Source organism: Aspergillus welwitschiae (genome assembly GCF_003344945.1).
Source record: "Aspergillus welwitschiae strain CBS 139.54b unplaced genomic scaffold BDQ94scaffold_84, whole genome shotgun sequence".
Taxonomy (NCBI): domain Eukaryota; kingdom Fungi; phylum Ascomycota; class Eurotiomycetes; order Eurotiales; family Aspergillaceae; genus Aspergillus; species Aspergillus welwitschiae.
Genome location: NW_020798778.1, coordinates 20,857 through 34,031, shown reverse-complemented (window position 1 = coordinate 34,031; position 13,175 = coordinate 20,857). Strand labels below are relative to the sequence as shown.

Genomic DNA, 13,175 nt, shown 5'->3' with positions numbered 1-13,175 from the left:
TAATTTCATATTGCCAGCGAAGCAATGGGCTTGTTATGTGGCAAATTTCATAGCCCTTGGTAACTAAACAGGAGAAGAAATGCTTGAACTAGCCATTTTTCAGCTGCCTTCCCTAGTAGTCTTGGATCTTGCAAGCCAGGCGCAGTCCATCCATAAATTACCAATTCCGTGATACAATTTCTATGTTTTTGGTGCCAGCCTCATGACAATAGCAGTGCACAGGTATTCATGCCCGACGGTGTTTCTTGTTCCGGTTTTAATGAAGCGAAAGATCGATATAGATGTTGATTTTGTGAATTCCCTCGATGCATCCGTGACTTGCGGAGTGACAATTACACCTCTCCTTCATTTCCTTGGTACATAGATTACGCACTATATAAGTACAGACCTTCATCAATTGCTTGAGGAATACCGAGCGATCAGATCGCTCGTGGAATCATCCCTGAGCCCCATATTCTACTGGGCAGTATCCACTGCAGCAGTCTTCTATACACGTAACAATTTGTCTTCCAGATTCCAGCTTCACCAATTCGGTTTCAGAAATTTTGTAGACCTTAAACCACAACTCGCTCCCAGTATTCATTCCGACCATAGGGAAACTAAGCCGACGTGGGACGTAATAACACGGTTGAGCATTAGCAGAAATCCGGTCAACAATCCCCCAAGGGCCAGCGGCAGGACTAGAAGAGGGAGGTGGAGTCCAGGCGTCGGGGCATCCTCGGTTTGCGTACTTCGCGTAAGAAACCGACAGCACAAAGGAGGGAGTGCGGCAGGATGAGTCCTGTCTCGAATAAGCCCTTTGTTATCTGGAAAGCGGATGTCGCATTTACGTGGATGTTTTGAAGCCCATTTGCGGCAATGCCGTCAAAATCGGAGGCCAATGCGGAGGCTGCAGACGTAGCCAAGAAGATTGATCGGACTGTATGTAGAAAGGTGATGATCTTGATCCAACAAGTGCGAGGCACGAACTGGGATACGGTAGGAAATGAGACACGAGTATTCAGCACGAGTTCAGCGATGCGTGAATTTGGTTCTCCCAGCTCAAATAAAGATATCACTCTTACTCTGCCAAAATCGTAATTCTGTGGCAAGATCCTTTACATATCTCTGGCCAAGAACCTATACGGGTTGAATTGAATATATGTACTAGAAATTTGCTTGAAGGTGCTTACCACCCAACTACTCATATCGTAGATACGCCTCTTCCACCGAGCATATCCTTGGCGTGATGTGGTGAATGAGCCACAGTCGGATACTGAGAAGCGGAAGTGCGGCCCATTCGGTTGTTCCTTGGATTAGCCCCAGCCTCGTGCTTCCACAAAGGCATCAGGACATGCTCCACATCCAGCCCTTATTGACCCTGTTGGTCAGAGATGCGTGAGATGCCGAAACTCCATGTCTACTAGTTGGAGGTTCCATCCGGCGCTTGTGTTCTGCTCTCACCATAATCATGGGTCAGTAAGCGCATCCTCAGTCTCCCAAAAGAGGTCATCGTTGAAATCCTCGTCGTGAACCGTAGGCCCATAGGGGTCTGGACCAGGATGCAGAGGGGCACTGAGCACCCCCGACTTCCTGCTTCTCGCGGCCTGAACTTGCCTGGAACTTACTTGTAGGTGAGCATACACCATGGACCGGGTCACTCTGTGCAGCCCGGTCGTTTTGTTACCCTTGCACAGTTCACCATTGTTGGCTCTGGCTTATGCACTCGGGCTGGTCCGATATAGAAATTTGTGCTTTATGACTTGTAGCTCGGTGTGTGGGGGGGTGGGGAGGGGGATGAAGGTGGAAAATACGATCAAGACCATAAAGGTCTATACTGTAATCGATGAAAGAGTGCACAAGCGCTGAGTCTAATGATCAGGCACGCTAAACCTCTTCAGTAAATTGTTCCTCCATATGGAGGGTCATGCTACAAATACATTTTAGCGCGTGAAGTTAGGATAAGAGTCACGGCCCCGACCTCCACGGGCATTTCCCATGTTACTCAGCTCAAGGTCTAACCAGGTAATATAAATTCGCTGGGCATGCATGGCCAAGTGATCAACTTAACCATCTTGGGAACGGTACGGGTCGTGAGAATCTGCGGGGGCATTGGCACTTGTTCGCAGGGCAAGGCTAGTAAGCTGTCCCTAATCTGTTAAAGTGCCTCACTACCGCTTAGTGTCGAAGTTCCCGGCCTTTATAAAGAAAGTCACCTTCGTGGACCCCTTAACGACAGACAGCTTTCATGCTACAGTATACCGTCTCATACTACGTCTCAAATCATTATAAAGGATTGCCATTTGATATGACTTTTCATGTCTTACGTTTCGCTAGTGCTCTGACTGGAGTGAGAAGGCTGATCTCCCGGTGAGGCCGAGCCAATACCTCCAAGGCCAGTGAGGATAAGGCATTGTTGGGCCAGGAGATGTTTCAATGGTACCGTCGAGCCTTACTTGGAGATATTTGTCTGCTGAATTATGAGCTTTAGCAAGCCTGCGTACACACCAAGTGAGAAGAAAAGCTCGTTTCGACTGGCTGTCACAAAAATAAATAATCGCTACGGTTGTAGGAAGTGCTGCTACACTACAGGTAAGCGACCAAGTTTTTATAGATTTTTGGTTCTCTAGATTGTCCAGGATGCATCCTCCACGGTTTAGGTGGGGAGAATATTCCCTTTCTTCTAGCAAGAGGACGGAATTCCTACTGCACAGCTTCGTCCCCGTCGCTCCTGCAACAGTATTCTGATGGCTCTCACTTGGAATCTATTTATACTAGTCCGGACCTCTTTCATTGTCCTAGCAAGTTCGTGCGTTCCTCGGAATTCGACGCAATCTGATACGTGCCCGAAATGAGCAGAGAGTTTTATGGAGATTTTACCACAGCAAATGAAGAGTAGTGGATCGGGTGTGGGAGACGCCGACTTCGAGGGACGTCTAATTTGTTGTCGCCACTCACTGCCATCTGATTGGAATCATCCTTTGACGGGAAGCGGTTGAATATTTCGGATAAGTGCGGACCAGTATTTCTCCTGACGATCATGCGTGATAGTTTGCGTCGTTGCTTTCCGCGCGGGCACCTAAACCGCTGTCCCTCTATCCGGACTTGCTCCCCCGTGAAGCATGTTGGAGCAGAATATGGGGTTGATTGTTTGCCTTGTTGTTCGCTCTGCGCCTAGAGAGTATCACGGCACTAACCCAGATGCTATGTGCTTGCCCGTTGAACGCCAGTAGTCTGGTGAGTGGAGGAAACGATATGATGATACATCTTGCTCGCAATGGATGTCGAAGGGGGCGTGCGGTTGTAGTTAGCCTAATAATTTAAGACATCGTTGGCCGCTTCCAGGGGACGATTCTGTACTGCAAAAGGTAATCCTGAACTCTGCTGCAAGGCATAGGCAAGAAGGGACATTCTTTGCAATTATAGCCGATAGATGGACGTTATGATTTGACGTCTACTCCGCGCAAGCTGACGAGATATGTGGGCGAATCTGTCCCCCTGCGTCCAGAACACCCACGACGTACCCAGTAGCGGCTACGTGAAGAACGTGTGAATGGATTCAATTGTAGATAGTAATGACCAGAGTGAGCCTCTTTATCAGCACGCTCTGGGCATAGGAGAGCGTTATCGTATGGCGTTGGGTGGTCATGATTAAGTTGTGGCCTCCTGCGCGGATACGTCACCAATGCTGTCGCGCGCGCTCCAGTACTTCGAGTGCAGATTTCGACATTAGTTCGTGAATTCAAGCTACCCTAGCCTAAAATTGGTCTAGACTAGACCGAAATAAGATTGCCGTTCAGCAAAGCAGACCGAGTAATCCCTTGGACAATAATGTCAGTCAGCTTCCGTTCCGCCATTGTTCGAATCATTATAGTACGACTCAAACAAGACGGCCAAACTATGTATTTCAATTCTATCCACTAATGGCCTGTATCACGAGAGCAATTGGTAGGCGTCTCCGGGTCTGTCCCCATTTGATGGCTCCACTAACGAGAGATAGGCCTCACACTACTTACTCGAGGCCCCAGGCGATAGCATGGGATGGATTGGCTGCCAGGTGTATCGGCGAGAGGAAGTACTTGCCCCAAATCCACAGCAAGGAGGCAGTCTGGGGTGTATTTACAATAGATGGGGCAATACGGGCTTCTCTTCACTTGTCGATGAGCTCCAATGAGTAATAACTACATGGTGTCAAACCCTCAAATCCTAGATTCCATAGTAAAGTCGTTATTTACACAAACGGGCTCTCCACTTCCTAAGGGTCGGGAGAGAGATTGAACTTTTCAAACCACTAAATGGCAATTTTAGGCATCATCGAGCCGGCGCATTTTGCGGGGACAGATGAGCTTGAAACCGACGTATATTTCCGCCTGAGGCACCTATGGGCTGCGGCCGAACGGGTGGGCCAGCTGGTAAACAACCCGACACGCGTCCCTTGGCATGGCTTTCCCCAACTACAGGAACAAGTTTTGGGGGAAATTCGACCGCACCGCTGCCTTTCCCTCTCGCCCACTGTCCCCTTCTGACACCCAGATCGATGACGTTACGGATGTCCGGAACAGGCAGACCTATCTAGAGCGTCTCTTCGGAATATTGAGCGAGACACGGTAGGCAACTTTGTCGAAAAGGTCATTGAGGCTTTGCGAGACGATGAACACCTTCAACGTGAGTTTGGCATTCAAGGCTGAGTCACCTACGGTCGCACAAACCCATCGGAAACTTCGCTGGAGAACAGCCTGGAGCAAATGATTCTCGAGGACGCGCGGACACCCTAACGACCGGCGAACACTAGGCTTGGAAGAGGTTCAGGAAGGGGACGAGGAGCTGCGCAGAGACAGAAGAGGGGTGGCACTGCGCGAAAACGCGATCGGTGCGCCGACCAGTTCTGCGTGCACCTTGTGGAGGGTGAACGGCAAATACCCGTGTATGCAGTGGAGTTCGAAGCGCCGCACAAAGTGACGATCCCTGAATTGGTGGGGTGGCGGGTCTACACCGATGGATCTGGCTCGCGATGTCGTTGACCAAGAAGACGACACATTTGGATTATATGCCAACTCGCCTCGTCGCCGCCATGGTCACTCAGATATTCTTATACATGATAGACAGTGGCTTTCATTACGGCTACATATGCACAGGGGAGGCTTTGGTTTTCCTCCACAACCCAAAAATTAATCCCACCATTGTTCAAAATATTCCTTGTGTATCCCGAATCAGGATGTGCAGGACGATGAATTGCGCCTCCACCGGACCGCTACCGGCCAAGTGCATGGGCTCACGCTTCAAGCGCTGGCCGTCGAACCTCTCACTGGAAATGAGATCGGAAGTACGCAACGCACGCGCTCGCGCTCGTTGTCAACCAGTCGTATCTACACCCAAACACTCGTCCACCGAAGGCAGCGGCAGTGAGCAATAATCGCATTCGCCATCTGCCGCAGCAGCGTCGCACAGCCGACCGAGCCGCGGCCTGAGGGAACAATCCAGGGGGAGCGAAAGGACACGAACCGGGCGGGACAATGAAAAGTCTTCTCGAAAGACGGGCTTTCTACACGACCACACTGCACAACTGCCTGCATCCGCGGCTTGTTCGACCGAGAATCTCTAGATATAAAGTACCCCGACTGGAAACCCCACTACAGCCAGAGACACTCCATCGGACTGCAGGAGTTCACACACCATTTTCATTGTCAACTTGCCGGAGGTCGAGTCTTTGGATTCGAACAGTTGCACACGTGTGGTCGGACAGAAAACCGATACCTCGGCAAAGTCACCCTCGTTCCCTGCGGATACACGGTAATTATTTGTAACTACGCCTGTGGAGAAACAGCATCGTCTTCAAGCGGAAGTGGACAATTATCACCTCCCTAGGAACTTATAGGGTCAACACATCCCTGTGCGTCTTGGGGACTTTAAGCCTCGTCTGACATAGTGGTACCACGGCAGAAGAATGACGCAGAAGATGATCTTGAGCCGGTCTGGAACGCGGCTTCAGCATGTCATCCATGACAAGAACCCAGCTTCTTTCATCAGGCGCGCAACAAAGCTCTGGCCGAGATCTGTTCGTGTGGAGCTACCCACTGCGACAGTGAGTGGCGTAACATGCTGTGGGATGACCTGAGTGGCCATCTGGTTGTAGTTGACCTGGAGGACATGAAATGGTTGAAGCGCCCTGGGGCCCTCGATTACATCTCGGACAGTACGCAGCGTACTCGCTGCGTCGGAGCGATGAAATATAAGCCCGGCTTCAAAAAGGTGGAGTATACTGTAAACAGTATGGCAGTATCTCAGGCCCGTGACAATCTATTCGGAAACGTTGCAAAGCATGCCGCCACAAGACGTCGTGGTCTTTATCTTAGACCGAGTAGTAAATACGCATTTTGCAACACGAACCGTACATGTTGCAAGAACCCGTCTGCACGGCAGGCTTGAGCGGCGGAACTGTTACACGACTTCTAGGTCAGCTGCTAGAGATACATACATCTCATCAACCAGTCCCCCTTCGATCGAAATCTTTCTAAAGTTTTCTATTCAATTTCGCGGCCAGCTCCAAGTATTTGTAGCTCACGCGATTGGTATCCGCCTCCGCAAGAGCATGTTCAGTCACCCAACAGTGGCTCAGATCATCTTCCCCAACGTTAGTGTCCCGATGAGATTATCCAAAACTTCTTTCCCTCCTTGGATGCTAATAGAATCTGATAACTGCTTGTCGCCGAACATAACGATACGATCACTGGCTTCACAGTCCGTGATTTCAAGGCGGTCTAAACAAAGTTCATCCCGAACGGTCGTGAGTAATGATTTCCAGGACTCAAGAGTTGGAAGTTCGGTTAATTCCAGATACAAGTCGCGCAAAGTCATTTTATGGGCAAGAAGTAGCCTAGCTAAATGATCTTCCGTACCACTGACTGTGTCGATCTCCAAGACGCGGAGATTCTTGAGGCAAATGCCTTCGCTTAGCGCCTTAAGATCCCCTACTTGAATACGAGAAGCAAAACCTAGACGTAGCACTTCAAGCCTGGAAAACTGCACGATAAATCGTACTAGATGCCTTGCCCAGGGCAACGCACTTCCCCTCTCTGGTGGCCCAACTGTGAAACGTAAGGTTGTGAGTGTCGAAGTAATAGGACTCATAGTGAGGCAGAAATCCGGGAGCTGCAGCATTCCTGGGTCCACTGGAACTCTAGACAACCCCACATAGAGTTCAAACCGCTCCAGTGGGACACAACCTGCAGCAACAGCAGCGAAGATGACATGAATCGCGCGGGCAAAGAATTTCCGGCTTTCTAAGCTGTCCAATGTGGAGTTTGGTTCAACACCGGTCAATTTCTCGAGAGAACGAGCCCCCCAAGGGCGGTGGTTAAGATCATCCTCAATGAATATTGTCCTGCAGTTTGTTGCCTTGGAAAGGCCTTGTGCGAGACATGCAGTGTCGTAGCCTGATGCTGCAAGATGGTCCTGCTCCGCTAAATGTTGTTCATAGCTGATTTTATCCACAGCAGCAGCTTCTTTATCCCGAAAGTTGGCTAGGTGACGTGCTGTAAGGTGATCAGGGTGGATCACGAGAACACGCAATGCACTACCAAAAGCAGGGTGAGTAGCCACATTTCGAAGGGTCTCAAGGGTATGTCGGCTTAATATGTGGCGTCGCGTCTCAAAAAATCTCATAGTGAATTCCTGGAATGACCTTGCTCGGAGACTTCTGTTGGCAAGGCGAAAATTGAGAAATTCCCTACTTTCCAATTTTCTCACAATCATGCCCACGATCTCTGTCGGAAGCTTATCCATTATATTGGCTGGATCACAGCAGGTGCTCACTGTTATCAGCTTTATGGTGGTTTGACGGAAACTAGTCAACAGACTGTAGCATGGTTGGAATAACGAGAGTTGTGGAGGCGATGTATAGCAGGGCTGCTTTTGGACGCGGCTGACCTGGCTCCCAAGACAGATGGGATGCAGATTGCCGCTTGTTTTTCCTTGGGAGTGGCGGCTCGTACACTGTTTATACGATCCGTGATGGAGGACCTAAGAACACCGAAGCCCTCTCTTAATGATGGGTGCTTCGGTGTGTGAAGGTTTGCTTTGATCTCTTGATAGGGATCAGAATGTTCGAAGCGTACAGGGATTTTCTGTTACAGTTAATTGTAATCACATGAGAGAACTTGGGATTTTTGGGGACAAAAAATCGTACGGGTTATGTTGAATACACGGCCTGCTGCCGGGGGTACCTGTTGAGGGTTCACGTGAGAGCGGCTAGTGTACGGTAGGCGTCTCGAACTCAACCTGGAACCCGCCAAGAGAAATGAGTAACGGTAATGGAAACGTAAAGATACCTCTTAACGATTCAACACCAGTCGAAAAAGTGGGCCTCGCAAAGGGAGTGAGTATATCAAAGGATTCTTGAAACATTTGGAAGCCAAGTTAAGGGATAGCCGCCCCTGACCCAGAGTGTCCCTGAGCCTGTCGACCATGCATTTCCCGCGCGACCCAACTTTTATCAATCGTAACGCTCTCCATGTCCAAATCAAGCGAGACCCTTGATTTCGGGGTCGATAGGTCTCTGTGTCTCGCGTGGGCCAGGAGTAGATGGGATCATATGATTGAATGCCACAAGCTGACAGCTGTCACCTAGGTCCACGTAAACCACGGTAGGATCCGCTATGTAGTCGAGTCCGATCCTTAAATATAGGTTATCGTCGGGCAGCTTTGAGCTGGTGGTATTTGGCTTGTATGGCAGCCGAAGTTCGGGTGGTGTCGAAAGAACGTTGAAGGCGTTGACGCTCCCATTGCTCGCGTTCAATATCACTTAAAATAGAGACGAGCTCGCTTTCAAGATCACTTGAAATAGGGACGAGCTGAAAAATGATGTTGCCTTGGGCAGATCCTCCCTTGACTTTCATATCATAATAGGGAGATCTGACTTGAGAAAGTATTTCAAGGCATTCAGAGCGGTGCATATCAAGAAACCCACTGATATGAAAACAGTTTTGCTCAGGAACGAATGATATAAGAACTTGCAGGATTGCGATCACATAACATTTTCGATAGTCGTTCAACGATTGAGTGGCCCACTTCACCATACTTTTTTCTCACTGTCGGAGCGGGTCTCATCGTATTGGAAATATTGTGCTGTGCGCTATCTCAAGTTGAAAAGGATATAGAGATAGCAGAATAGTTTGATTGTGAAGGGGGGGAGCTAATGTGGCCTTTTAAATTCAAAAAGGCGGAAAGAGATGGCAGAACCTTGTGGCATCCGACTGAAGTGTTTAATTTCTGACGCCCAGTAGGATCCGAAACTGCATCATGATGACAAACTCTGAAATCTGCATAGCTCTGCAACCTGTTAGTGTAGTGGTTCAGGCACGAGTGTGACCCAAATCCAACTGTATCAATCCTGGGAGCGGAACGGCTCCTGAGAACTTAGGTCGAAGTGTATCAGTTCATAGCCTATCTTGTACTTCGTGGTGATAAAAGAAGGTTTAAATCATACGCAGCCATAAAGTCTTCAGGACATTCTAAGTTAAAGTGCTTAAAGGCTACGCGACTGGCGGAATACGGGCATGCTGCTGTGGAATAGCAGAGCTTGATGGTAATTAAGTGGTACCAGGTGGATTGACGCAATATGAACTAACGTAATCAACGGTTGGACTGCCCACACGGTTGGGCGGCCCATCTGGTTATCCCATATAAAAGAAGTCTTTCTGAATCTTTTATATCTCAACCACTACTAAGGTTGAATAGTTCTAACTTTACATATAGATAATATATAGTAGAAAAATTGATATATATTTTTTTTCCACATTTTTGGAACTTATCTTATATGAAATATATTAATATATCTAAAATTACACACTATATACTTGCTCTATCTTTTTCTTTTTCTGTTGACATCAGCCATCAAAAGCCGTTGACCCTGCGGCCAGCTCGCAATGGGAACGCGAGGTCTTGAGGTTGTACGCTTCAATCGTCGTTACTACATTCGATATCACCGGCTCGGCAGCTACTTTGAGGCCCTCGGAGCCAAAATGTCCTTCCCTTCCCCCTCCCCCTCCCAAAAGAAAAGGAAAAAAAAAACAAAAAAGAAAAATTCATCCCCCACAGACCCTGACGAATACCAATGTGCATGAGAGAAGATAGTCTGTACTTTATAATAAGCTAACAAATGGCAGATTAGCTCCAGTCCATGCGAGCAGAGTATGCGGCCAAGGGCCCTTGAAGCCCTCGTCTATGAGATACGCGAAGGCGTCCAACCCGACTATTCGCAGTTTATAGCGAGTTGGTGTCGCTTCCTTCAGAGATACTGCGACTAGTTGACTTTAATGCCGAGTACATATACGTTATTAATCTCGACCACGAAGTTCTTAACATGAACTACGGCATACATTGGAAGCTGGGCAATCTCCCGAGTGAGAACAATATATGGCTTCACGCAATCGAAGACAGCATCTATATATACAAGCCCAAGATATCTCTCCAGAAGTGCCTGAAAGCGCACATGGCCTCGCTGGCTCTGCCGCCCAATTGGCAGATCGACTATAACTTTCGCCAGGTAACCCCGGTGACAGATATCACAGAGGCGCGAAAGGCATTTCTCACCCACGTCCTGGCCAATCTCCTTCTTGAATGTTTTGCTAGATATATGGTCCACGCACGTCAAAAATTATCGAAAAACGAAGAGGATTCGCTTGTCAAATGGATTCTATCTCTAGATGAGCGAGGCGCAAGTCACCGGCCGCTTGAAGTCAGAAATATGGCCAATCTGATCCTATCCAAACGAGGTCATACAACTCCCGAAGAGGTAGGCATCAGCTGGGCCTACAGCTTTGTTAAACGCCATGAGACCCTCCGAATCCGCTACGCCAGAAGATATAACCATCAAAGAGCTAAGATAGAGGATCCTGAGATTATAAAAGACTGGTTCAATCGGATCCAGGAGGTTATACAAGAGTACGGGATCTCATCAGATGACATCTATAATTTTGATGAAACGGGGTTTGCTATGGGGATAATCGCTACAGCTAAAGTAGTGACTAGTTCCCAGAGAGCTGGCCGGCCGTCTCTAGTTCAACCAGGGCATCGGGAATGGGTCACTTCAATTGAGTGTATTCGATCTAATGGAGTAGTTCTACCTCCGACTCTGATTTTCAAAGGCAAAACGCACCTCAAGGCCTGGTATGAAGGTCGATCCATTCCCCCTACCTGGAGGATTGAAGTCAGTGATAAAGGTTGGACCACTGATATCATTAGCCTTCGATGGCTTCAAAAACACTTTATCCCGTGGATCAGAGGCAAATCAGTGGGCAAGTACAGCCTCCTAGTGCTTGACGGCCGTGGCAGTCATTTGACTCCTGAATTTGATCAAACCTGCACTGAGAATAATGTTATTTCTATCTGTATGCCTGCGCATTCATCCCATCTACTTCAACCTCTGGATGTTGGTTGTTTTAGCGTGCTTAAATGCGCGTACGGAGGCATGATTCAAAGCAAGCACAATACGGCCGTGATCATATTGACAAGCTTGACTTCCTAGAGGTCTATCCTAAAGCGCACCAACAAACTTTAACAAAGTCAAATATCATCAGCGGATTTAGAGCAACAGGTCTTGTTCCCCTGGATCCTGATCAAGTACTCTCCCAGCTTAATATTCGCCTCAAAGACCACCTACTCCAGGTAGTCAGTCAAGTGGCTCAGTGCTTCAAACACCACATAATATAAGACATCTTTTGAAGCGTCAGAATACGGTGGAACGGCTACTTCGGAAACGGCAAGCAAGTCCAACTTCACCTACTCACTCTACACTACGTCAGCTTCTCAAAGGGTGCGAGCTAGCAATAACGAACTCGATCATACTGGCCAAGGAGAATGAGGGACTACGCGCTAGCCATGCAAAGGAGATGGCATTGCGCCGGATGGGTGGTTTCCCTTTGTCTCGTCGACTTTTAATTCTAGTACTCGAATTTCTTTGTGTCGATGAACCGACACGCTCGAATAAGCGTTCAAGCTCCATGACTGGGATGCCTTTTCCTAATCACTTTAACTTGGGACTTAAAAATCAAAACTGCCATTCCGGAATGTGGCCTGAATCGGCTCCCTAGATGGAGAAGGCCAAAATGAAAGGGGTCAAATCTCCATCTCGGGTTTGAAAATCCCTGAGCGTCTTCAGGCGATCACGCCGACCAGCACCGGTGGTTATCGCCAGCATGGAGTACCGGTGGGCAACATATGTTAGTGCTGTGTGCATAAGAAATATCCTAGTTATCCGACTACGTGGCTGTTGGCGAGATTAGAGGGGTTCGCTACGGCCGTTTTGCCTGAATGGGTAACGCTGCCGTACTGAAGACTAGATTTGTGAATCTAGCAACACAAGATGCCACCCTTACAGGAAACTGTACGTGTGTACCGAAGTCATAGACTGCTGGCCTGGCTAATACACATATGGTAGACAATCATTCTGCGAGCCAATTCAGCCCTTTCTGTTCAGCTACGGGTTGTCTGTCGCAAGCAGTCCGACATGGCTATTAATGGCCACTGAAATCCTAGAGGTACCGTTAAGGTTACCGTTAAGATTGCCTTTTGCTGTCATTTGAATAATGTCATCCGGATTTATGACTTGAAACGGCTGAAAGACTCCTGCCATATACTCCGAGTGTGAATAGGCGATCTGGAATACCTGTCGTGCAAGACCGGGATTGGATCTTTTGGATAGGTGGTCGCAGTAGAGTCATTGTAGTCCAGCTGTGTTCTAATCACAATACCTGGTCACAGCCCATTACTGTGATTCAGAAAAAGGCGGTAGAATAGTTATGGAATAGCTTTACGGGCGTATTGGACATGTGAAGAATGCCTAGTGGCTCTGTATGGGCTTCGAGGATACTAGTATTAGGATTCTTCAGCAACAGCCGGAATTCGCTGGTAGTACCCACCTACCCACCAATCAACTGCTATGCTACTATCGAAGCACAACTGATACTAGCGTAAAGTTTCAAGTCTCTGGATAAATGATTTTGAATCCACGATGAGTCTTAATCAGGAATATGAGGCGCTGCAAAGGAATCTATAGGGACAATAAGTTGCATTCAGCAGAGCTAATATCAGACTGGATAATACCCTAACGGGTTCTCAACATAATGGCTTATAGTAAATTATTCGCTCGACCATTACGGTAGCTACATTCCATGCTGACAAAAGTCGATTAGCTGAGC

At 48.2% G+C, this 13,175-nt stretch overlaps 3 protein-coding genes across 3 annotated transcripts; 1 reads left to right on the top strand and 2 right to left on the bottom strand.

Moving 5' to 3' along the window:
- Positions 1–393: 393 nt before the first annotated feature.
- Positions 394–1,187, bottom strand: BDQ94DRAFT_164171 (uncharacterized protein; the record flags this gene model as incomplete). The annotated part of the gene is made up of 5 exons (XM_026769931.1): positions 394–456; positions 500–781; positions 831–919; position 1,065; positions 1,173–1,187. The coding sequence occupies 5 exons, from the start codon at positions 1,185–1,187 to the stop codon at positions 394–396; spliced, it is 450 nt and encodes a 149-aa protein (XP_026619842.1).
- A 3,780-nt stretch (positions 1,188–4,967) lies between these two features.
- BDQ94DRAFT_186124 (uncharacterized protein) lies at positions 4,968–6,494 on the top strand (the record flags this gene model as incomplete). The annotated part of the gene is made up of 7 exons (XM_026775064.1): positions 4,968–5,381; positions 5,582–5,742; positions 5,798–5,821; positions 5,855–5,869; positions 5,906–5,971; positions 6,007–6,268; positions 6,469–6,494. The coding sequence occupies exons 1-7, from the start codon at positions 4,991–4,993 to the stop codon at positions 6,492–6,494; spliced, it is 945 nt and encodes a 314-aa protein (XP_026619841.1). The 5' UTR covers positions 4,968–4,990.
- BDQ94DRAFT_127322 (uncharacterized protein) lies at positions 6,229–8,054 on the bottom strand. The gene has a single exon (XM_026763889.1). It carries the CDS (start codon positions 7,759–7,761, stop codon positions 6,592–6,594), a length of 1,170 nt encoding a protein of 389 aa, XP_026619840.1. The 5' UTR covers positions 7,762–8,054; the 3' UTR covers positions 6,229–6,591.
- Between the last annotated feature and the right edge of the window lie 5,121 nt (positions 8,055–13,175).

What these genes read in the sequence shown, in the direction of transcription:
- BDQ94DRAFT_127322 (XM_026763889.1), bottom strand. Translation starts at nt 7,761, where the DNA reads ATGGATAAGCTTCCGACAGAGATCGTGGGCATGATTGTGAGAAAATTG.